At 36.0% G+C, this 26,587-nt stretch overlaps 1 protein-coding gene across 1 annotated transcript; it reads right to left on the reverse strand.

Moving 5' to 3' along the window:
• Positions 1 to 2,748: 2,748 nt before the first annotated feature.
• On the reverse strand, positions 2,749 to 26,576 carry trip13 (thyroid hormone receptor interactor 13). Its single transcript, XM_028817342.2, has 14 exons — positions 26,412 to 26,576; positions 24,361 to 24,451; positions 22,772 to 22,925; positions 18,116 to 18,245; positions 17,657 to 17,712; positions 16,894 to 16,984; positions 15,433 to 15,505; positions 14,989 to 15,052; positions 10,618 to 10,704; positions 9,735 to 9,841; positions 6,244 to 6,397; positions 5,087 to 5,199; positions 3,995 to 4,064; positions 2,749 to 3,072 (listed from the first exon to the last, which is right to left on the reverse strand). The coding sequence occupies exons 2-14, from the start codon at positions 24,441 to 24,443 to the stop codon at positions 2,977 to 2,979; spliced, it is 1,278 nt and encodes a 425-aa protein (XP_028673175.1). The 5' UTR covers positions 24,444 to 24,451; positions 26,412 to 26,576; the 3' UTR covers positions 2,749 to 2,976.
• Between the last annotated feature and the right edge of the window lie 11 nt (positions 26,577 to 26,587).

Consider the following 26,587-nt stretch of genomic DNA (forward strand, 5'->3'; position numbering starts at 1 on the left):
CAGCAGTTTTAAATGGAAATCAAGTTAAATTTAAACCAGATGGTGATGTTTACCTTGGGGGTACATTACTCATGCACAGTGTGACAATAGATGGCGCTATACCAGCGCTTAACCCGACACAGATAGACGCAGGAGGCACACTTATAAAAACACAAATGTTTTTTATTTATTCTTCTCTCGTGTGGAATGTCGTCCCCGTTCCCATGAGCGCACAACACAGACCCCAATTCATCTCCACTACTCCTCTCCAGCAAGTTTCATCCACTACCACCCGACTCTGACTCCTGGAATAGTGTCTGCTGGTCCCTTATATAGGTCAAAAGGAAGTGCTCCAGGTGCTCGTTGTCCTACTTCCAGGTGTGGCGGAAGAACCGCTCACACGGACTTAGGAATTATTGCAGCACACCCTGGTGGCATCCCCGGATCCCAACCGGGCTGTAATGAACTCCAAATCCCATGAAGCCCTGAGGGAGTCCTAGGTACCCCTGCCATCTAGTGTTCTGGGGGAGGTAATGCTCGGACCACACTTGCTCCCCAGGTCCTTCCAAGGCAGAGGCGTCTTAACCGGGCAAGGGCTCCGGCCATCCATGACATGGCTAATGAAAAGGTGTAGCTGCTGTTTTGCACCAGTCCATTCCACCCTTACCAGAACAACATTGTTTGGCACATTGTGAGGACCTGGGTATGGATGATGCTTGGAAAAGCATTCCTCTGATGACTGCTATTGAGACTTAAGGACTATTAGTACAATTTTCTGCAGGTCATCTGTTAAGAAGGCAATGTTTCAGAGGTACATAAGATGACATTTAAACCACTAAACGAGTTTCAAGATACCCGATTAAGGAAAAACTTGAAAGTGGAACAGTAAAGACATTTTCAGATATGGTTATATGTACTGTACTTAACAACAGGATCACCTCAATGGGTTATTTTCAATTTTGGACATTTGTGGCACAATCCAGGCCTCAAGTGCTGACTGTGAAAGATGATTTAGTCTAATAAGCAATATGAAAACAAAATCTAAAAATCTCAGAGATGCAGAGCATTTAGAAAATTTGATGAGAATTAAACTCTTTTAATATTCTAGACAGTTCATAATCATAAAGTTTACTAATTATGGAAGACAGAAAAAATCAAAAGGGAAACTTTTAGAATATTCAATGAAATTTTGAGTTGAAATTAACTTTTTATAATGTTTAGTACTGCATATCTATGTTTAATATTAGATATGCAATACTATAAATAACCATGTGTTATACAGAAATGTATTACTAATATAAACATATTACTTACATACAAAAAAAAAAATGGACTCCCCAAGCCACTCCTGAATGGGAACATTGTTCTCAAGAGCAGAATGGCTTCCATAATTCTTAAACGGAATAAGCTTGGAACCACCAAGACTTTTTCTAAAGCTGGTCACCTGGCAAAAGTGAACAAACGGGAGAAGGGTCTTGGTAAGAGACATGAGTAAGAATTCAATGGACACTCTGGCTGAGTAACAGAGACTCCATGTGGAGATGGGAGAAACTTCCAGAAGGATAACCATCCTTGCAACACTTCACTGATATGGGCTTGATGACAGGGTGGCCAGACAGAAGTGTTTTCCGGTAAAAGACATTTGTAAAAAGGCATTTTAAGGAGACTCAGACTGTGAGAAACATGATTTAACTGTTTACTCTTAATTCTTCATATTTGGAGAAAACCTGGCACTGCTCATCTCCTGTGCAATATCATTCTAACAGTAAAACATGATGGTGACAGCATCATGCTTGTGGGCAGGGGGAATTGGGAGACGAGCCAAGATTGAGGGAAAGCTGAATGGAGCAAATATACAGATATCCTTAATGAAAACCTACTTCTGAACACTCTGGACCACGGACTGGTTGAAAGTTCACCTTGCAACAGGGCGATGCTTCTAAGTGCAAAGCAAAGACAACATAGAAGTGGCTTAGGGACAACTCTGTGAATGTTCTTGAGTTGCCCGGCCAGAGTTTGGACTTGAATCCAACCAAACATCTCTGGAGAGACATGAAAATAGCTGCCTGCTGACACTCTATCCAACTTGACAGAGCTTAAGAGGATCTGCAGAAAAAATACTTTGTTATTAGTGATTACCTTTCACACCTTCTATAAACTCAATTTGAATTTTACTTTTTATTCTTTCAAATTTTCTAAAGTAGACTGGTGGTGAAAAGCTTCGGCATTTTTATAGGATAGCAACTGAACATCCACAGGGGGAAAAAAAACATTTTTCCTGTGCCAGTGTGAAGTTCTTGGGGATGCTCTTATTCATTTTTACGTGTGCAGTTTAGCTGACCACACAGTAGACAGAAAAATCATACATGGCCAGTAGGATGTAATTAAACAACAGTCCTCTGTCTTTTGTTTAGTGTTTCTTTTAAAATAAACTAAGCTGAAAGCAACTATATTTTGCATTTCAACTGTCAGTATTATTTCTACTTAACCTCAATTATGTTTAAAAAAAAAAAAATGCACGTCTCACAGGCAAAATACCCAAAAGGAAACTAACATATTATGTCTGTAACAAAAATTACACAGTTAAAAAAGAAACATCTTCACAGGAAAAACTAGAGTTCTTAATGTGAACTGACAATAACCATTAATAATGAATCTGGAGTTTTTCCCCCATTTTTGTTAGCATACAGTAACTGAACTTATGAATGTCACATTGAAAAGTATTGCTTTCTTTGAAAATATCAAGAGTGCGAAGTATATATTAAGAACTTTTTTATTTTTGGACATGAGACAATCTGGTAACAAACAATTCTCTCAGGCAAAAAAATATTTGGTCTTTTACAATAAAATATACATATTAAGAACATCGTTGTGTACACTAAAATAAAAATAAACAATTTGAAAAGGTACAAAAAAATGCAGTAATATACAGTTTAAGTGTTACTTTAAGTCTTGTTTATTAACATTTTGATTTATACACTATGTAAAGGAAAAATCTTATCCATCACTTGTCAGATTATTCCTTTCTTCAAACTGCTTATCTACAGCCAGTGACAGGGCATCAAGAAAAACCTCCAGCGTGACTGTGGGAGACTGGAAATGAAACGGATAATACTTTTAAAATCACATCATGCATTTTAAACCAGACAAACAAACTGAGCTATCAAAAAATAAAGGAAATGAGTAAATAAAGGATGAATAATATACTGAAAACAAGGTTCTACGTATACAAGTGTAACCATTAATATACAGTAAATATACAAACTACATCTTGTCATTTTCAAAGTCTGTAATGGTGGTTGCTCAGTTTTTTTAGCTATCATTGATCAAAGAAGAGATCTCAGCAACGTTAAACTGAGCTGATTGTAAACAAGAGATTAGCTTTCAATTCTTTCTGAAAAGAACTTTTTTTTTTTCTTAGCCTATTTAAAAACAACTATAAATTGATATTGTTAGCAATCTATTTTCTCTGGATTGGCGCCCAGTCAGCAGTTGTTTTCTGTGTTACACTAAATGCTGCCAGAGTATTGGACGGCCCTCTTTAACCCTGAAGTTCAGTAAGTAGGTTTAGGAATATTATGTACTTTTAACATTTTTCTAATACATGTTTCAGGAAAGAAAAAGTCTGTCTATGTGTCTCACAGTTTAATCAGTTCAGTTGCAAATGTGTTGGATAGAAGGAGAATGCAGCAAGTTCTTCAGGGCCAGAATACACCAATAACAGATTGACAGCATAAAGCTTTTGGTAGAGGGCAATTCCTCAGGTTTGGAGTGTTGATCTGTTAAGCTATTAGAAACAAATGAAGCAGGAAAGTCGTTTTATTAAATAAAGATGAATGTGAGATTAATTTGCAATTATTTTGTGCATTGGAAAAAAATGCTTAAATTGTATTAAGGATATCAATTCTATTGCTAGAATTCTGTACCAACTCATAAAAGTACTGCTATTTTGAGCCACTTAAGGAATACTTTTATAAAGAAACACCTGACATATAGATAACCAGAAAAAGAATACCTGAATATAAAGAGCATGTGCCAAAAAGGGCAGCTTTCGTAGCACCCTGCCACTGAGTCCTTTGCTTTTTCTAGAAAGAGACAACAAAATAAAAATATTTTTAAAATGTTTAGTCAGCACAGCACTTTTTCTGCATTTAGAAAATCACAGAGACTTGGAAATTTGTACAGTTTAAATAAAGCAAGACAAATACGATAGGATGGGAGTCACTCTTTGTAATAAGTTCCAAGCTTTAAACTGTATAAACAGACATTTTCACATGTCTGAGGTTGGCAAACTCCAGGCATTACAAAAAGCTTTAGATTTTTAGATTCTCTCTTTCTCACTGCCTCCTGGCTTTCATTTTAGTAAGAATGTAGACCCTTCAAAACTGGCACTGATCACAGTATGTTATCATTATAACTTATTCAAGCACTCATGAAAATCTGCCTCTCTTTCACTCCAGAATTATTCCTTTATGGGTCTCCATTATGCACATAATCTCATTTGCCTATTTCTTTTTTGTATTCTATAATCATCATCTGACACTATGTCATTAGCAGCCCAACTATGTCCCAATGGTGATCATGGCTGTGAGTTTTTTAACTTGCTTGATAAGAAAAAAAGAGAGTGATACAAGCCAGGGACAGATTACATTCATAAGAAAACAAGAACCAGTTGTGTAACCTTTAGGCAACAAAATGTCCAATATCTCAAGGCACAAGGATTTTGGCTGTGTGATCCCATGACTTTCTATTCAGCACTATCCATGACATTCAAAGAAAACATTGGAGATCATTTAATAATGTAGTCTTCTTGGAATCTGCATTAATGAATACCTACATTTATATTTTTTTCCTCTATATTTTTTATAAAGATTTAAGCCAAATGTTATATTGGGATAATTTGAAGTTGCCAAACAAGTTGATGTGCATGTGTTTAGGACATAGAAGTAAATAGCAGCACCATTATAAAACCCAAACAAATAAGGAAAGAATGTGAAATTTTCCACAGACTTATACTATTCAAGAATCAAATTTTAATTTAAATGCTAATCACCATGATGGTCTGGCACCCTTATTGAGTTTTATATTCAGAAGAAGATGAGCTTACTGTGAAATTTTGTGCAGGACAATACTGAGATTGGACACTTTATTTTCTTGAAAGCATAACATCTCCAGCTCTCTTAGTGTAAGCAGCTGCTGTCGAGGATAAATTATTTGGCACTGGAAGTAGAATTAATATTAAAATTAACATTTAAGGTTTCATTTCTGTAGGATGTATTTCATATGAAAAACAACAAAGTATGCAATAAAGTTAATTGCCTAAAGGAAAATTAAGGTACACAATTTAAATATTTATAAATTATCCATCACAAAGTGAAAGTCAAGTTATTAAAATGTTTCCAAATCTCTGAGTAACTTCAAAACAAAAATGTGACGAATTTAAAAAAGTGTAAATCACCAATGAAACAAAATTACATAATTTCACTTTTGAAACTCCAATTACTAAAGACCACTAGCTGGAAAATACAATACAAAACAACATTAAGCTGGTTTGTTCAGTTTTAATACAATAATACATCATAATGTTTTTTTTTTCTTTCAGAATTTGCATATGTTTATACACAATACTTACACTGGTTGCTACTGAAATGTCAACTGGATTACTTTTTAGGATGGTACAGGAAATGACAGTTGATAAATAGCAACAAGACATGTAATTTCTTTACAAACATAGACAGTGGCACCAGAATTCATAATGAATGAAACTGAGCAAAATTTACGACAACAATTATCATTTATGTGACCTCCTCTAGCACATAGTGAGGACAGGATACACAAATAGTAAAATCCACCATCTGTTTAAATACATTGTCAGTAAATGTTTGCAATTTAAAAAGAACACTCAAATAATCACATTTTACTTTAATCTAAGGAAAGGAACATTGCGAGAACATAATATGCCTTTATAACACTTCACCATGACTACTCTTTGATCTTTACCAAAGTCTTATGTTTTATTTTTTGCAGTTCTGTTGTATATTTGAGTTGTGTTGTAGATATTGTTTTCTGTTATAATATTTTTGGAGCTTCTGAAAAATGCTAAATTTCCTCTTTGGGACAAATATTTATCTCCCTATAATATATAGTGCCTTGCTTTTCCTTCCTGTCTATCTATCGTTCAGATTATTGCATATTCCATATTCTGTGAAGAGAAAAATACACACTAGCACTGACTACTTCCCATGATAATTCAGTAGGTCTTACCCTCATTAATTCTTCCAGGCAGGACAAATAAATTTTGAAAATTGCTGAAATAGATGGTGGACCAATGTATTGCTTTATGTCTGCTCGGTCTACAAAAGCCAAATCTACTTTTTCTGTGAGATTGGATGTAGTTAGTATTACAACATTTGGGAACCTGAAAATTAAAAAAATAATAATAGTCAGTTACTTTAATATTTATTAATATTTTGTTTCTTGCCATCTATAACATAATATTCTCAAAGCAGCTTAATCCAATTCAGTGCTGAGATAAAAAGCTTACCCTGGCAACACAAAGCAGAAAACTGCACTAGACAGGGCCCAGTCTCTCTCTCTCTCTCTCTCTCACACACACACACGCAAATGCAGAAACACAAATAAACCTAAGCAGCATATCGTTGGGGATGAGGGAATACCTGTTGACAAATTTATGCAGACACAGGGAGAAAATGAAACTCCACATGAGCAATGGCCAGGTGTGGGGGTTAGAGCTTAAGAAACTGGATCTGTAAACTTGGTATCGTTACCAATTGTGCCATCAAGCCACCCTGTTGTTAGGTGTTTTAAATTGCACTGAATCGGGAAAAACAAATATCTACCCACTTAAATTAACCCTGCTCAATAATAACACAAAGACAAATACAAAAAAATTACACATTTCCAAAACAAAACACTGTGAAATTAAATTTTGCAACAATCAAATAATAACAAATTTGAAAAGCAAAAAGAAAAAAATTAAATATGAAATAATCCATAACAATCTACAGAAAAAAAGATTATATACATTATTAAAATTTAAACACCATAAACAAAGAAATTACTCCATGAATATTTCTAACGAGGCAGCAAAATACTATAAATGGAAAGCTGTCCGTCTAAATTGAAACCTAAATGAAGCCACCCTCAGGATATAAACATATACTTTAAGACAATAATTAGGATTAAGTAGTAAGTAAGTAGTAATTAAGTAGCAAAAATGTTTTGATGGACTAACCCCTGCTCATCACAATAACATGAACATGAAACCTCGCTTCACTGCAGAACTATCACTAATAAGGAACCAAAAGTAAATGATGCATTATGTTGGCATGCACTTGTTGGCTGGCTATGTTTTTCTGCTAGTCCAGTTGGAGCCGTACTTTATTGATCTTTAAGCAGTCGTTTATTTCCTGAAGTACACTACATTCAAGTTTCAGTCTGCTCATGTGTATAGCTATTTGCTGATTTTTATCCCTGGTTTCAAAATTATATTTCCCATTGCATGGATTCATTTCTTTGATTATAAAACTATATTTATGATGATTTCAACATTTTCAGTTTTGTTTCTCATTTGCTTATATTAGGGTACTCATTTTTATTTGTTTGTTGCCAAATGTTATTTCAGCAAAGATTTGTATAAATATATACAGTATGTCAAAGCCTATCGAAAAACATTTCACATCCATCGATCAAAGCCACACTGATGTCTCTATTTGTGTTCTTTCACATAGTTTCAAGGAAAACAGAAGAAGCCAAACTCATTATCAGTCTTTGTTCACACATATCTCAAATGACTGCCTAATTTTTTCATTCATCTTCTCTAGTGGCTGCTTTTCACAACTCCTTTTGTCTTTTATTTATTTCATTTCCATCAGTTTTGTTCCCTCCTTCCCCTTGCTATATATGTACCTGATTTTTCCTTTTCAGTTAAACATCTAATTTGTCTGTACCATTCTTTTCCTTTTTCAGTATGGGAATAAACCTTTTCTCCTTCTTCAGCAGATACATCCTGATGCAGTCCTTCAACAACTCAATTTAATATATATTTGTTTCTTTTGTAAAACATTCCCTGATTTGCATGTTTTGTTTATGGTAAATTAGCACGTGACTGGGTTGAAAGACAAATTTAGTATTTGATTATTTGAACATTTTGCAAGTGTTTACTACAATAATATGTCAATACAGATAGATTTTAAAACTAAAATTCAAAATTAAGAATGGTGAAAATCTGTACATACAGTGGATTCAGTAAGTTTTCAAACCCCATAATGACAAAGCAAAGACATGTTTTCAGAAAGGTTTGCAAATTTATTAAAAAAAAATCAACAATTGAAACCTCTCATATAAATGTTCAGAACTTCAGTTCATTACTTTGTAGAAACCCTTTTGACAGCAATTATAGCTTTGAGTCTTTTTGGGTAAGTAAGTCTCTATAAGCTTTGAACCTAGATTTGGGCAGTTTCTCCCATCCTTCCTTACAGATCCTTTCAAGCTCTGTTAGGTTGGATGTGAAGTGTCTGTAAATAAGATAAACAGGTTTTTCCACACATGTTCCATTGAAGTTAAGTCTGGAATTTCCTAAACAAACTCAAGGACAGTCCCAAAGCCACTCCAGTGATGTCTTGGCTGTATTGTTGGGGTCATTATCACACTGAAAGGTGAACCATCACTTCATTGTGCACTCAGGAGCAGGTTTTCTTCAATGACCCCTCAGTATTTGGTTGCATTCATCCTTCCCTCAATTCTGACCAGTCTCTTTGGTCTTGCTCCTCAGAAGCACCCTCATCACCACCCCCAGCATGATGCTGCCACCACAACTGTATGCTTCACCGTTGGAATAATATTAGGCAGGTGATGTGCACTGCCTGGTCTTTGTCAGATATAGCCCTTGGAGTTCAGCCCAGAGGAGTCAATGTTGGTCTCATCAGTCCAGAGAATCATTTTCCTCATGCTCCCACAGTCCTACCATTTACCAAGCTCCATGCAGGAGTTAACCACTCTACCATAAATGCCTGACTGATGGAGTGCTTCTGAGATGGTCGGCCTTCCAATAGATTCTCTCATCCCATTAGAGGACTTCCGAACCTCTGTTAGAGTGAACATTAGGCTCTTGGCCACCAGCCTGACCAAAGCCCTTCTTCCCTGGTTACTCAGTTTGGTTAGACGACTAACTGTAGGAAGAGTCCTGGTGGTTCAAAACTTCTTCCATTTCACAATTATTGAAGCTAAAGTATTTCTAGGAACACTCAAAGCTTTAGAAAGGATTTCATACCCTTGCCCTGGTCTACTGAGAATTCCTTGGACTTCACGCCTTTGTTTCTGGTCCAACACACAGTGTGAATTGTGGACCTTATATACACAGGTGTGTGTCTTTCTAAACTATGTCCAATCAATTCAGTTTGCTACAGGTGGACTTCAATCAGGTTCTACACACATCTCAAAGATAATGAAAACAAACAGGATAGACTTGACCAGAATGTGGAATGCCACAGCAAAGGTTCTGAATTCTTTTATAAAGGAGATATTTCAGTTTTTGATTTTTGACAAATTTGCAAATCTTTCTGAAGAAATTTTCAATTTGTCATTATGGGCTATTGAGTGTAGACTGAGAAGTAAAAAAGGCAAATGTATTTATTTAAAATTAAATCAATAACACAATTAAGTATGTGGAAAGTGAACAGGTCTGAATACTTTCTGAATCCTCTGTAAATTATTGAAATGAAGAGAAGTCATACCTTTTTATTTGGTCTAGCTGTGTTAAGACAGAGTTGACTACACGAATTGCATCTGATGGCTCTGTTCCTGCACGTGAAGCACTGCGAGCTGCAGTCAGACTTTCTACCTAGAGTTAAAAAAACGACAAACTTAGAGATCTTTATTTTAGTATTTATTAGTTTATAAAACAATAATATGAATTAGACCACCTTTATCTAGGTTTAACTAAGCTAGCCAGTTGTATCCCAAATTACATTTGCCAACTTTCCTTTATCTTGCTTATCTTAAAGGTAAGAATTATTCTTCTCATGTCACTCTCCAATACTTTCGTCTAAAATCATTCTGGACTTATCTATTGGGCCTTACCTTCACCTCTATAACAATGTTCCTTTTTTTCACCTTTTGCTTCACACAGTCAAAGCATCCAAGGCAGTATCATCTACATATAGTATCTGTCCTTTCTCTCAACTGCAGAATTGACCTCTTTAGTGAAATTTGATACTTACTTCTGATGCTTCTTTACTTAATTTTCTCCACTTTTAGTTTATGGTCAACTTTAACCTGCCTTATCTCATTTACATGCACCATATAACTCAGCACAAAGCTTGTGCAAACTGTTTATTTCAATTTCAGCCAACCTTTAAGCCTCATATTGATCTACAGCAATACTGGTGAATGGGGTACATTTGTTAATCATTCTTTTTTGATGCTCATTGATGCCCTCATGTAATGTGTCACTCAAGACTAGTTAACATCTTATAAGAAGTGATAAAATTTGTTGCAGATAGTGCTTGTAGTATGGAAAACCACACTTGAAATATAAGAGTGTAGGAATATATTACCGATTGTCCTTATATAACAAAACTCACTGTGTGAGAGTAGTATGTAGGAAGAATAATTTACCTCATCAATGAGAACAAAAATAAGTGCATCTTTATCGTCGATTAACTCTTGAATCTTCTGAAACATTTTTGTCACAAGTTTTCCACTCTAGGAATAAAATACAAAATAGGCAGTCTGAATGATTTTCTCTGGAACATTTTATTGAATTGGCTGTGTTTTTCTGGTTGGATATTTGAAACATCAAAAAGAGGCTGATAAGATTCAGAAGATCAATACAATTTCAATTTAAATTAAAGCAATAAATTAACACATAGTATATATTTTTACCTTATCAGATGTGCCTTCTCAAACTTACACAATAAAATCCAGATGCAACATTATCATACTTAACATTTTCCTGCATTTCAGCTTTTTTTGGGATGTAAGACAAACACGTTAGTCAGTCTACATCCTTATTCTTACCTATAGTCACAAACTCTTGCTAGTGAGTGAAAGAACAAAATCACAAGCACAAGCAGCTAAAATAAGGTCCCAGCACAAGGTCTCATAGCTCACTTTGCATGACAGTATGAGGAAGCTAATAATTCTGAGTAAAACTGCTGCTTATCCAGATTGAGAGGAGCCAGGTGGTTTGGGTATGTAGTTATTTCATTTGGCATCAGGGAAGTGTACAAAGCACAGATCAATGTATGAGAATCAAGAGGAAACACCCAATATTCTGGAGAGATGATATCTTTTGACTGTCCTGGGAGTGTCTAGATATGCCCCAAGAAGGGCTTGAGAAAGTTGTGAGGAGGCCTGGCGAGTCGAATTCAGTGTTACCATTATGACACTCACCAGGAAAAACAGAGTGATAACTATGATAATAAGGTTCACTGACAAAGCTAATCTGCTTGATCAAATGCATTACTTGTTTAAAAACGCACAAAATTGCCTCTGTAACAGTTACACATCATTTTCCCTCTGTTAGGCACTCATCACCAATATTTAACCATGGGACTTTTGTGAGTAGGAGGACAGAAGATTAATAACAAATTATATAGACTTATATACACTTCAATAAAATTGCACTCATGGATGATGTAGCTCTTCTGCAAGAAGCATTTGCATTCTTGTGCAATATTGGCCCATTATATTGAATAATATTGACTAATTTTGGTGGAAAAGGTAGGCAAGACCACTTTGTTTTACTGACCCAGTCTACCAGGCACAGAAAAACATACTAAAATGAATGCTGTAAGCAAATTAAAAAAAAATGTATTTAAGATTTAACTTAGTCATGGTATTTTTAATAAACTAAATCATAAAACCAAAATTCACAATTAACAAAGCATTCTGAGCATTTAATCCATTTTAGGGTGACAGGAGCCCAGAGCATATCTCAACAGTAGTGTCCATAAAGCAAAAATCATCTTATAATAGGGTGCCTGTCAGTCACAGTGCCAGCTCACTCAAAATTTCAGATTACACTGACATGTTCATTTTTGGGAATGTGGAAGTTAAAAACGAGTATGATAGCGAAAAACCTGGCCAACATAGTGAGTGTGCAAACTCCACAGAGGCACAGAATCTGAACAACTGATTCTGACTATGTGAGGCAGCAGTGTCAACTGTTATGCCACAGTAATCTGCAATAAAACAACCCTGCATTTTCTATAACTTAATAGTATGCTGTTAGCTTTTGGTGTCTGTCTTTTAAACACAGAGGTAAACACAATTACTTTGCATTGCAAAGATAATTCCATGAATAAATTACAGTTAGGTCCATAAATATTTGGACAGAGACAACTTTTTTCTAATTTTGGTTCTGTACATTACCACAATGAATTTTAAATGAAACAACTCAGATGCAGTTGAAGTGCAGATTTTCAGCTTTAATTCAGTGGGGTGAACAAAACGATTGCATAAAAATGTGAGGCAACTACAGCATTTTTTTAACACAATCCCTTCATTTTAGGGGCTCAAAAGTAATTGGACAATTGACTCAAAGGCTATTTCATGGGCAGGTGTGGGCAAGTCCGTCATTATGTCATTATCAATTAAGCAGATAAAAGGCCTGGAGTTGATTTGAGGTGTGGTGCTTGCATGTGGAAGATTTTGCTGTGAACAGATAACATGCGGTCAAAGGAGCTCTCCATGCAGGTGAAAGAAGCCATCCTTAAGCTGCGAAAACAGAAAAAACACATCCGAGAAATTGCTACAATATTACGAGTGGCAAAATCTACAGTTTGGTACATCCTGAGAAAGAAAGCAAGCACTGGTGAACTCAGCAACGCAAAAAGACCTGGACGTCCACGGAAGACAACAGTGGTGGATGATTGCAGAATCATTTCCATGGTGAAGAGAAACCCTTTCACAACAGTCAACCAAGTGAACAACACTCTCCAGGGGGTATGCATATCGATATCCAAGTCTACCATAAAGAGAAGACTGCATGAAAGTAAATACAGAGGGTGCACTGCAAGGTGCAAGCCACTCATAAGCCTCAAAAATAGAAAGGCTAGATTGGACTTTGCTAAAGAACACCTAAAAAAGCCAGCACAGTTCTGGAAAAACATTCTTTGGACAGATGAAACAAAGATCAACCTCTACCAGAATGGTGGCAAGAAAAAAGTATGGAGAAGGCGTGGAACAGCTCATCATCCAAAGCATACCACATAATCTGTAAAACACGGTGGAGGCAGTCTGATGGCTTGGGCGTGCATGGCTGCCAGTGGCACTGGGACACTAGTGTTTATTGATGATATGACACAGGACAGAAGCAGCCGAATGAATTCTGAGGTGTTCAGAGACATACTGTCTGCTCAAATCCAGCTAAATGCAGTCAAATTTATTGGGCAGCGTTTCATGATACAGATGGACAATGACCCAAAACATACAGCCAAAGCAACCCTGGAGTTTATTAAAGCAAAGAAGTGGAAAATTCTTGAATGGCCAAGTCAGTCACCTGATCTTAACCCAATTGAGCATGCATTTCACTTGTTGAAGACTAAATTTCAGACAGAAAGGTCCACAAACAAACAACAACTGAAAGCCGCTGCATTAAAGGCCTAGCAGAGCATTAAAAAGGATGAAACCCAGCATCTGGTGATGTCCATGAGTTCAAGACTTCAGGCTGTCATTGCCAGCAAAGGGTTTTCAACCAAGTATTAGAAATGAACATTTTATTTTCAGTTATTTAATTTGTCCAATTACTTTTGAGCCCCTGAAATGAAGGGATTGTGTTAAAAAAATGCTTTAGTTGCCTCACATTTTTATGCAATTGTTTTGTTTACCCCACTGAATTAAAGCTGAAAGTCTGCACTTCAACTGCAGCTGAGTTGTTTCATTTAAAATTCATTGTGGTAATGTACAGAACCAAAATAAGAAAAAAGTTGTCTCTGTCCAAATATTTGTGGACCTAACTGTATATACATCAAAAACAAATCTGTGTATATAAAAGCCAATGTATGTGTGTGTGTATGTATGTATGTATGTATGTTCCAACATCACTTCCGAATGGCTAGAGCGATTCTCATGAAACTTGGTACACGTTTCTCATTGGTCGACTAAAAATACTATAGGGTGAAATCAATCCAAACCCACCCCCTTCTGGGAAGGGTGGGGGGTCATCTTGTGGACTTGTATGCATGTTATCATCCAGTTGACACTCGGAACGACCACCAGACGGCGAACTGGAGGCAACTGCCCCCATTCTTTATATTTGAGCACCAACGCGCCCCTGATGCTTTTGAAATTAAATAGAGTTGGCTGGTTCTAAGCATCAGCTGGATGATAACATACATACAAGACCACAAGACAAGCACATTAGTGAGTCTTCATGGTTCGTTAATTCATTTTTAAAGTTGTGCTTTTTTTTTTTAAATTATATTTTTCTCAAACAATTAAAAAAAAAAAAAACTTTATTTTCCTCCCGGGCAATGCTGGGTATTTCAGCTAGCATCACATAAAACATCCTAAAACCTTCATTTGCTCCAGAGATGATCTCTTTTCAGGACTATGCATTTTCTATTAAATTCACTTATAATTACACACTTTGGCAAGTATTCCATTTTTGTAGTTAGTCAATAATGGTGCGTTATTGTCGTTATTGCAGAAAGACCGTCTCAGCCATGTATAAAACTATGACAGAGATTGCAGACATGTTCAGCAGTCTTGTTAAGGGGTTGTACTATAAACCACTAGTTTGCCACTACAATACCAAAACTGACTCACTAAGCAACTCTAAGAAAGTTACCACATTAAATTATTCCGGTTGTGGAAATATGACAGCAACTGTACTCTGTAGTTGTGATTTTCAAGATACTTTAAATAAATGGATATGAAAAATACATTTAAATAAAATGTTTCACAATATTTTAAACATCTAAGGATGCAGGTTACATATTTGTATATTATTAAAATTAAAACAAGGAAACCAGTTTTCCTTACCTCAGAAAACCATTTGGAAAATAAACTATGGCTGTTTATTTCAACAAACTGTCCATATCTGTACCTATTTTAGAGATACAATATTAATTAAATATAAGTTATTACTAAATATATTGCAATACCTTATACAAGTAAAATGATAATACTAGACAGACATTATATAACTCAGCTTATTATGATAAATGAATAACTTATTTAAATAATTTCAGTTAAACTAAATATAAGTCAGCAAAAACATGGGAAAATATAACTTTTAAAATGTACAATATATATCTTTAAATTTTAAAGTTGAGGATGTCATTTAAATTATATACCAATAGTTAATACATTAAGAGCATAAAAGAACTGTTATCTTCTCAGATAAACCATTTTTATTAACTTCTCAGTAGATCTGACTAAATGACTAACATGAAAAGCTATATTAAAAGTAAACTAAAGGTATACCTCTCAGAGAAACGAATAGAAAGCTTTTGAGATAGAGCTTTGCATAATGATGTTTTTCCAGTCCCTGGTGGTCCTGCGAGAAAGCAAAATATAATTGTTACCAAACCAAAGTATAGAAGAATTCAATTAAAACTCCAAGCTTAATATATGTATATATTTCATTCTGGCTTGCTCTATAACATACCTTCCAATGCACGTCAAAATTGATTAAATGAGATGTAACTTAAAATATACTGCAAGTACTAAGCCAGAAGAGAAGGGACAAATAGTATGTAACTACATAGGCTTGAAACATACAGTAAGCTACAATAAACTATATGTGCATTTAAAGTAACATTACTATCTTGGCAATGCAACATACCATTTCATTCTAACAACTTAAAAGTTTTACAAATAATACTTGCTTCTTGGTAAGTTAATAACTAACTTATGCCAGTATCTCATCCATGTAGTTTTCTCATCATCATATTCGCTGAGGAAATGACTGCATTCTCCTCCAAAGTTAAGATATGTCATCTAGAGGAGTATGCAAATGTCAACCAAGAATGAGTGGGAGGTTGTGTATCTTCAAAAATAAACCACATATATTCTAGCATGAAACCATCCACCACTGACATTTCAAAATGGTGATTTAGAAATATGCAAAAAGTGCTGATATAAGCTCAGAAAAACAATCAAAGTAGCTAAATGGAAGTATGGGTGTAAACTAGAGACTGACCATAGCAACTGTAAGCATGTGCAAACTTTGGCAGGGATTAAAGATGTGTACGGACTACAAAGTAAAGATTTATCCAATTTAATCTCCATTTTCTCACCTTGATGAACTTAATGCATTCTATGCAGACTTTGTTGTGATAACAAGTGGCTCACCATTTGATTACCTGTGGCTCCACATAATTAATCTTTCTCCATTTCTAAACATACCATAAAGAGGACGTTTAAATGGATTAATGTCCAAAAGCCACCCAGTCTGAATAAAACTTCAGGGTGTGTTTTAAAAACCTGTAGAAACCAATTAACTGACATCTTCAGTGATATCTGAGGATAATTTGTATTTTTCCATCTGATCTCATCAACTTCTAGAGGTGCACAGGACAGTCCATCCTTACTGGCTACATCACATCCAGGTATGTTACCTGCTTGACTCAAGAATATAAAACACTGCAGAAGGTAAACATGGCACAGAAATTACGAGCACCAAGATGCCCTTTATTCAGGGCTGCTCTGAGGAGACATGCAAGTAAGGATTTTACTGTATTGTGTAATATGCCTAAGACAATAAACTGGAACTTAAACACATAGAACATACCAGTGCAGTATTGTTTGTACGTCTATTTTAAAACACATAGTGTAAAGTTCAAAATGCAATCTTAAAGAGAACAACACACACGGCACAAAGTTTCCATTAAACATATTTTGTATGTATAAAATATGTTTTGGTTAGGAAAAAACCATACTTGCCATGTAATAATACAACTCTGTTCCAGGTTATAACGTTGCTGTCTACATTCTTATCAGAGAACAACATGGTAGTGGACATGTAATCCAGAAGCTGTAAAACATGAAAGTACAGTTACAAATAAAATTAGGGTTGGATGGTGTTGATATTATTGTATTGTTACACTGCAAGTTTTTCTCAGTATTGGAGTATACTTTCACAAATACATACAATCTTTAGCACGAGTTTAGCCATTATGGTACAGTTAGATCTAATTTTTGAAAAACAAATTATTCATTCACTTCCTTGTATTAACAGCCAGTATCTGTGACAGCAATTTACGTTACAGTGCTTACTGGAGTTATTGCTACATCCAAATGTTAGTTTTCTATAATATTTTGGTTTTTATTAGTGAGACTTTTCCACTCTCAAATCCTTGATAATTATGGTCAAAATATGGTATTTGCCAACTATGATGTTTAATTCATTTATGATGTTGAAGAATGTGTCAAAATGATCTGAAGACAGAAAAATGTTTTTAAATTTTGAACTGCACATTAGTTTTTAATTGTCATATTTGGAATCAGTACAGGCCAGGTTTTAAATTTTCAACTTGTATATGGAGTCACTCAAGACAGACAGGCTAATGGAACAATAATAGAGCACAGTTTTACAAAGGTTCAGTATAATAATACACAATATAAGATGTATGCATAATTAGTTCAAAGTTTTATTGTCAACAACAAATCTTTTAATATAGTCAAACTCGTGAAAATGCATACTTACATGAGACTTTACTTTATCCTCATAGATCAGACTTTCCCAAATGCCATGAAATTCAGCTGCAAAGTAGAGGTACCTGAATTAATTCTCCTACATAATTAAATGAAAATGATAAATAATAATAATAATAATAATCTTTGATTCTCACAACCATCAATAATATATATAGCTACTGTACATTTCTATCAAAGATGAATGTTTGAATTTTTTTTATTTACATAAACAATAATGTTTTCTGAAGAATTCAACACAAATTAAACTTATTCATATCATTCAATTCATGACCATATCCTGGCTTCTAAGGAAAGGTCATTTATATAATTAAGTCAAAGAAGGTTGCATAACAAATTCCAAGGCAGGGACTGGGAGGCTAGATGATTTTTTACATGGATGATAGATATCAAAGGTTACTTGTTGAAGAAATAAAACTGTTGTATAATTTTTGTACATGCTGAACCATACCAGCTGGAAGTAGCCAGTGATTGGCTGCAGTTAAATTTTCATCTTCATTTTCAAGGTTCTCAGTGCTTGGTCCATCATCACTCAGTGTGAAGATGTGAATTAAAAGGCTGCAGCTTTTGAGATCAATAGGCTAGAAAAAAGCAGAAATCAAATTAAAGCAGAACAGCGTACAAGTAGTGTCTATTGTGATGCCCGAGGAGCGTACAGCCCCCCTAACCTCAATACAGACAAGCTGGAGACAAGTTTGCCACACAGCACACAATTTATTTACACATGGGGGGCACTTCCTTCACTCCTCACAGCACAGTACAGCACCAAATGGCACAAAATGCTCAGTCCCTTCTTTCTTTCTTTTCCTGTCCACTTCTACACCTTTTGGCAACCTTTGTCCTCCACCTCCCGACTCTGGCTTGCTGAGTAGTGGCTGCTGACTCCTTTAATACAGCACCTGGAAATGCTCCCGGTGCTCATTGACCTATTACTGGCAGCATTTCTGGTTGTGATGGAAGAGCTGGATCCAAGGGTTCAGCAGCAGCTGCAGCACGCCTTAGCGGCACTCACGGACCCCAACAGGGTTGCATCAAACTCCAGATCCCGTGGAGTCCTGCAGGAGTACGAAGCACTGCTGCAACCCTGGGGGGCTGCCACCTGATGCTCAGGGGGAGGTAATGTTCTGGATAGGCTCCCTCACCCAGTCTTTCCAGCATGGAGGCATCCTGGCCGGGCACCACACTATATACAAAGTACATGATAAGTTTCGTAAAATGAGGAAATGAAACCATTCATGTAAAGGCAGCTGTATTTCCTCCTATATCCAGGCTTTCAGTGCAGCCACTGCAGCTACAGCTATCTAGTTTTTGGTTGAATGATACCTTTTAGTCAGATTTGAAGATATATATGTTAACATTGCATTGCATGGGGTTGCATTGCATGGAAAGCCTTCTTCTTTGATAACTGCTTCCCTGATCGCTTATATCCATTAACAGATCTTACAAAGACTGCTATGGCACCAACCATCTTTCAATCACAACTTTTTGCAGTTATTTGCACCTCCCAAGGTTTGAACAAGATCATTTTAGACTCAATGTCTCTGACTTTTCCTGTGATGGAAGATAAGCTTTTATTGCAGGTAAAAGCTTAAACAAAGACATTATTAGCCAGACCCATTGAGGTATCAGGACTACAAAAAAAGTAGTTTGCACATTTTAAACATTCTACAAAGGTTGAATAATCTAATCAAAAGGTGTAAAGTTCTGCAACAAAAAAAGTATTCTCTATCTATTATAATATTGCATTGTTTAATTTGAGATCTCTTAATGGCAAAGCATTGGTGCTGTCAGAACTCATCACTGACACCAAATTTGATATTCTGTGTCTAACGGAGACTTGGCAAAAACTAAACGAATTTGCGTCTCTCACAGAAGCGACTCCAATTGGTTTCACTTTCCACACAGAGCCTCGCAGCTCTAGACAAGGCAGTGGGCTTGCAGTAATTGTCAGAGCAGACTTAAACATTAAATGAATCCCAATTGAGTGTCCATTGTCTTTTGAGTGCCTGGCTCATAAACTAATAACGAAATCAGGTCCTGTCTCACTCATTGTTCTTTATTGTCCCCCAAAATACAGCGCATCCTTCTTATCCGATCTGATTGAACTTTTGACCCACCTAAGCTCTTACTCTCAGAGAATTATCCTTCTTGGTGATTTCAACATCCATATTGACACCCCCACATCTAAACTGAGAAATGAATTCCTATCCTTACTGGACTGTTTTGACTTGACACAACATGTTGATTTTCCAACCCACTCTGGTGGTCATATATTGGACCTGATCTGCACTTCTGGACTATCTGTTGCCAACATTCACAGCACTGATTTGGGACTCTCTGACCATAAAGCAGTATTTTTCACTGTTTCACTGCCTTTCCCTCCTCTTACCTGTAAATGACAAATTTCTTACATAAACCTTAAAAACATCTGTCCCTCTATCCTTTCTGGATCCATTTCTGATCTTTTACTGTCTTCACCTATTCCGTTAACACTAGATAGTCTTGTTGACCACTATAACTCATTCAGCATTAGATAAAACAGCTCCTTTAAAACATAAGGAGGTTTCCTTTAAACGTTCAGCTCCTTGGTATAATTCAGAATTGCGATCTATGAAAGCAGCTGGCCGACGCCTTGAGAGAATGTCACGTAAGACTGGCCTCACCGTGCACATCCAGGCTTTCTCTGACCACCAAAGAGCTTACAGAGAAGCACTAACTTCTGCCAAGAACACCCATTACGGCAGAATAATAGAAAATGGTCACGATAACCCAAGGGTTTTGTTCTCTGTAGTTAATAAACTACTCAAACCCGCATCTGGCCCAATTACCTCTTCTACTGGAGTCTGTGAGGAATTCCTCCACTTTTTCTGTAACAAAATTAAAGATCTAAATAATTCAACTAACATAAATACATCATATGTTTATATCTCTCCCTGTTTTCCCATTCCATCCAGTTCCTTCTCTAAGTTCTCACCAGTCACATCTGCGTTTGTTAATAACCTGCTTTGTAAGATGAGGGCGACTACTTGTGTACTGGACCCCATCCCCACCACACTACTTAAATCCTGCCTTCATGCCATAATCCCGACTGTTACAACAATACTAAACTTATCTCTTGACACTGGCTCTGTGCCGCTCACTTTTAAAATTGCTTCTGTAACCCCAATGTTAAAAAAGTCTGGTCTTGATGCTGACAATCTTAACAATTTCCGGCCTATTTCCCACTTACCTTTCCTGTCAAAAGTTCTTGAGCGTGTTGTAGCTTCCCAACTCACCAATTACCTAACCTCTAATAATTTGATGGAACCCTTTCAGTCTGGTTTCAGGGCGCAGCACAGCTGTGAAACTGCTCTGCTAAGGGTAACCAATGATTTGCTTATGGCAGCAGACTCTGGACAAACCAGCATATTAATTCTATTAGACCTCAGTGAAGCATTTGACACTGTCAGACATGGCATTCTACTGTCCAGAATGGAGAACATGCTGGGTATCTCTGGCACTGCCCTCCAGTGGTTCAAGTCCTATCTGACTGATAGGCAAGAGTTTGTTAGTCTTGGCAACAGCAGATCCAGCTCAGCGCCAGTCACACAAGGAGTCCCTCAAGGCTCTGTCCTCGGTCATCTGCTTTTCTGTATTTACATGTTTCCCCTTGGCTATATTATTCGTAGCTATGGACTGGGTTATCATTCTTATGCAGATGATACTCAACTCTACTTCAATGTTAAAAGTGGAACTTCGTCAGAGCTTTCTCAGCTCACAACCTGCCTTAGTGAAATTAAAACCTGGATGGAGCAGAACTCTTTAAAATTAAATTGCAATAAAACTGAACTCCTGCAAATTCAGACTAAAATGCAACTTAATAAAATGAGCTCCTTCCTAGTCTATCTTGGCGGTGATTCCATCAGACCTGTCTCTACTGTAAAAAATCTTGATGTCATTTTTGATTCCTTCCTCTCTTATTCCGCCCACATAAATCACATTAGGAAACTTTCTTACTTCCACCTTTGTAACATATCCCATGTTTGCTTCTTCCTCTCCTTCTCTAATGCTGAGAAACTTGTCCATGCTTTTATCACATCCCGCATCGATTACTGTAATTCCCTACTGGCAGGTGCCCCTTCTAATCTTCTATCACAGCTCCAGCTTATTCAAAACTCAGCTGTAAGAGTCCTTACTCGAACCAGCAGCAGCGAGCACATCACACCCATCCTGCTCAGTCTTCACTGGCTCCATGTGTCTTACAGAATCAAATATAAAATCCTACTAATAACCTACAAAGCCTTAAATAACCTCGCGCCAAACTACATCAGTGACCTTCTCCATCACTATGTGCCTGCCTGCCCACCAAGGTCCTCTGATTCTGGCAATCTTGTTGTACCCCACACTAATCTACACTCCACGGGTAAAAGGGCCTTCAGCTGTATAGCGCCCAGACTCTGGAATGACCTACCGAAATTAATCAGGTCAGCTGACTCCATGAATTCTTTTAAAAAACAACTCAAAACTCATCTGTTCAGGAAAGCTTTTAGCTCTACTTGACTTTATTACCCTTTTCTCAGTTTACTTCTCTGTCAAGATGCTCATGTAACCTGTATGTGTGTGTGTGTGAGACCATCAATTATGTTGTCTGTTTTTTTTTCTGAATTCACTGTCTTAATCTTCTTTATTTATTTATCTGGTTTGTACAATGCTATATGCTGTATACCCTGCAGTTCTTTATTATATTCTGTAAGTGCCTTGAGCATGGGAAAGGCGCTATATAAATAAAATGTATTATTATTATTATTATTAAATTATGGGTGGTGAACCCGCATAATGATGTCTGGGTCCATATCTTGACAAGGTTTTCCTGACAAAAACCCCATATACGACTTTTGATTTATTTTTTTTCATCTTGACTCACGTTTAAATGCATTTTGCACTAGTAGGCAAATGAGACTCCAAAAACATTTTAAAGGATGAATGACAGAGAACAAGACCCCACCCCCTTCACAATACAATGGTCATGGTCGTAGCAGTGTTATGCTAAATAAAAAAATAAATTAGCAACTGAGAAAGCAGAACACATTTGAAATTAGGGAAAAAACACATCTCATCGGTGCCTTACTTGTCTCAGGTCTGTATCAACAATGGCCACAGCGTTAACGTTATTTGTCAGAAATATGTCATCAAATTCTGACCAAGTAATATCACCAAATATCATTTGGTGTTTATTCAGCATCTCAAGGACATGGAGCCTCACATCTTGTTTCTTGGCAACACTAAAAAACAAAAATCACACATAGTTGCAAAATTAGATTTCTTTCTTTCTTTAGAGCTCTTTTAAGCAAGCATGGCAGATTGCTTCAAAATATCAGCTCCCCAATTGAGAGAACAGGGTTTAAATGCTCTGATAGTGATTAATATTTATGTACTGTACTCAATTAAACATTTTACTGTTCTGTTTAACAAAACCTGAATTTCTCTACTCCAAGTACATAACAATAATAGAAGCCTAACTACAAAATTTAAAAACACATATTTGCAGAGGTTTTTTTGTATGAATTCTGCCTTAAAATTGTAAGTCTATTTTACAATAAAGAATAAAACCCTTTACTTTTTTTAAATATTAAAGTCTCTAATTTAAGCACTCTCTTGATAACCATTCCCAGGCAGTAATGCTCATTAATTATGCTGCCAGTGCGTTGTATATTGATTAGCACGTTCAAGTAAGAATTACACAGTAGTACTCTGTACATGTAACAATATTGACCCTATGAATCTATGACAAGCAAGCATCACTAGTGTTAAATTAAAACACACAATAGAATATTAAAAATAAAAATAGAAAAAATCGGGTAAACCTCAGTCTTCAAACTAAATAAATAAATATTAATCACCACAATAATAAATACAAATATTCTTCTGAGGTTTGTCTCTTGATTACATGTAATTGTTTTGCCAAGCCATGGTTTGAAAATGAAAAGTCAGTCTCCCAGAAAGTCGCAGAAATCAATTATGGCATCACCAGCAATCACTACTGTGCAGGCATTTTTTATTTATTTATTTTTTTAAGATAAACTTTCTTGAACGTCTAGTTAAACTGGATGCACCCATTGATGAGAAATAGTAAAAGACTTCCAAGTGAGTGTACAGACATAATAAAAATTTAACACCAACTGATGTGTTAAAACAAATGCCTTATTGCCAGAATAAAAAAAAGAAATACTTTACAATTATGTTGCTTACGGTAGTAAGCCGTTGTAGCCTTGGTTGTCTTACTGCTTCAGGAAGCTGAGCTTGACTTCCAATCTACTGTAGATTACATATTGGTGTGGAATTGGTGTTTTTCACCCTGTGTGCACAGGGAATTATTTTTGCCCTGCAGTTTTCCTCCCTCCTGTTACAGTTATGCATATTAGATTTACTAGTGATTCTAAATTGGTCAAGTGTGACTTATGCTCTGCAATAGACTACTGTAATATTCAGAATTGGCTCCATGACTTAAGAATAGAAATAAACTGATTAACTAAATGGACGGATGGGTGTATTATTTGATGGATGAATTATTTAAAACCTTTTTTGGCTTACTTTGTTTTCTGTTGATATATTTTATACTGTAATAGTATTTTCATTTTAAAGCATCCTCTGATGAGCTTTACTATGAAGGCTGCTTTATAAAAGTGCTGACAGGACTATAGTTTTCAGCAAACCTACCTGTTACTCTTAACATTGACCTCAATGTGTATCTGTAGTGGATTTGAGCCCGTTGGTAAACTTGGATCTCCAGTTGCATCCATTTCGATACCTTTAAAATACAAAACATAATAATTAAAAAAGAATGTAATTCCATCTGAACTTTTTCATAAGAAAATGCAATGTATGCATTATTAAAAAGTACTAAAATAAAATAATTATAAAAATCACATGCGTTTATGTTTCTACCTCATGGAAGGCATATTTCATATGTTTTGAGCCTCATTTGAACAGATTAGAAAATACATTCTAAAATTAAAAATTTTAATTTGGATCATCTATGCTAAATTAATTAAGCATCATAAACTGAAGAGTGAATGTGTGTGTAAATGGGCCCTTTGATATCCTGTCATGAATTGGTTCTTGCTGTGCACCAGAAGCTAACAGAGAGAGAGAGAGAGAGAGGTTAGGAGCACGCACTGATATAGCACATTGCTGCACCCACAACATGACAAACCAACTCAGGAACCCAGGAAAGGCTCTAATATACCATTTACATTTATATTTACCTATTTGGATGATGCTTTTATTCAAGGCAATTTACAACATTTCTAATACAAAGGAAGGACAGGCAGGTCAAGTGACTTGCTCTTGGTCGCAGTGTCAGTAGCAAGATTTGAACAAACACCCTCGGGGTCTGAAGCCCAAAGCCTTAACCACTACACCACACTGCCTACAAGTCCCTCAATTATAATAAGAAGATTAAACAAGTAGGATTGGATTGTAGGAAACTGTGATCAGAGATGCAATTATTTTCTCTTGGCACAAATTACATTCATATTTCAAGTAGCAGTTAAAGGAATCAAAACTTAACAATGAGTATGAGCATTCAAATATTATTTCCTCTAAAAAAAAGATAGAAATAAGTGCAACACAACATATTCCAGATAGAATTATGCCACAGAAACAACATGCTGCTTCTCCCTTCTGAACAATACATGTTTCTTGTTTACAGTCAAATGGAAAAAGGCAGGTAGAGAGGCATTAGAATTATGGTTGTCCTTGCAAGTGCCCACAGTCTGCAGATTAAAGGTACACACAAGATATAGCTGCTGCTAGTATTTTATTTTATAAATCGTTTGCTTTTGATAAATGGAGACATCTGACGGATCATTATGCAATTGACGTCATGTACACTTTTAGTAAATTAACTACATAAAACCAGAGTTATACCTAGGATTGATATTATATACCATAACATGGTTTCTGCTATTTGAAAATTGATAATAAATCAAAAGTGCAAATAAAAAAAACAAAAAAGACCTACTGGTAATTCTTTTCATTACTTTTCAACTTATTTTTCTTTTATATCTGGCATTTCTATCTCACTGTCAGCATTAATACCAATGCACTTCTTGACTACATTATACTAGTTACTTTTGTTCCTGAGCCATTAATGGAAACACATCTAAGGTCTGGAACACCAAGCTACAGTATTCTGCCCTCTAGTTGCTCGTGCACTCATAGGTGCTTCCTTTTATTTAAATGTACAAGTGCCCTTACAAAGTTTTAGGCTAACCTCCCTGTCACTGAGAGAATTCAACTGTGTGGTCTTAGTCTGTTTCCTACCGTAACAATTTATAATAAACGATCAAAAAATGTTCATCTAAGCAAACGCACCTATTACATCCTAAGGCAGGAAACAACCCTGGATGGGATACCAGTCAATTCGGACTATTGCACTCATTAATAGTCCTAATAACATAACATATTTGAAACCTGGGAGAAAACCAGAGTATCACAAGAAAATCCTCGAGATTTTCGGAGATTGCTCTAACTAGTGTGTCCCTTTGTCGTCACTAAAGGTGTTTCACCGCTTGTTAAAATAAGATGACACATTCTAACTGCGTTTTTCTTCATTTCCTAAAATGCGTATGCAGGTTTTCGATTTGGGTAGGCAATAGAGTGAAAACACCACCCCGTTGAGTTTTCAATTATACAGATCACAGCATTTATGGAATAATAAAAAACAATCAATTGTTTAAACGGTGAGAAGATCACTAGACACTTACTGAATACAGGATGTTGTTAATCCGTGATATCTGGAAAGAAAACTATTGCACACGTTTTAAAACGTGCAAGGTTTTAGGAAGATCTGTACAATTAGTCAGAGATCTCTGATTTTAAATCGATGCTGTCAAATTTCCTCGGACGAGACAAGGACTTATACTCAGAGACTTGAACAGCG

Source organism: Erpetoichthys calabaricus, chromosome 13 (assembly GCF_900747795.2).
Source record: "Erpetoichthys calabaricus chromosome 13, fErpCal1.3, whole genome shotgun sequence".
Lineage (NCBI taxonomy): Eukaryota > Metazoa > Chordata > Cladistia > Polypteriformes > Polypteridae > Erpetoichthys > Erpetoichthys calabaricus.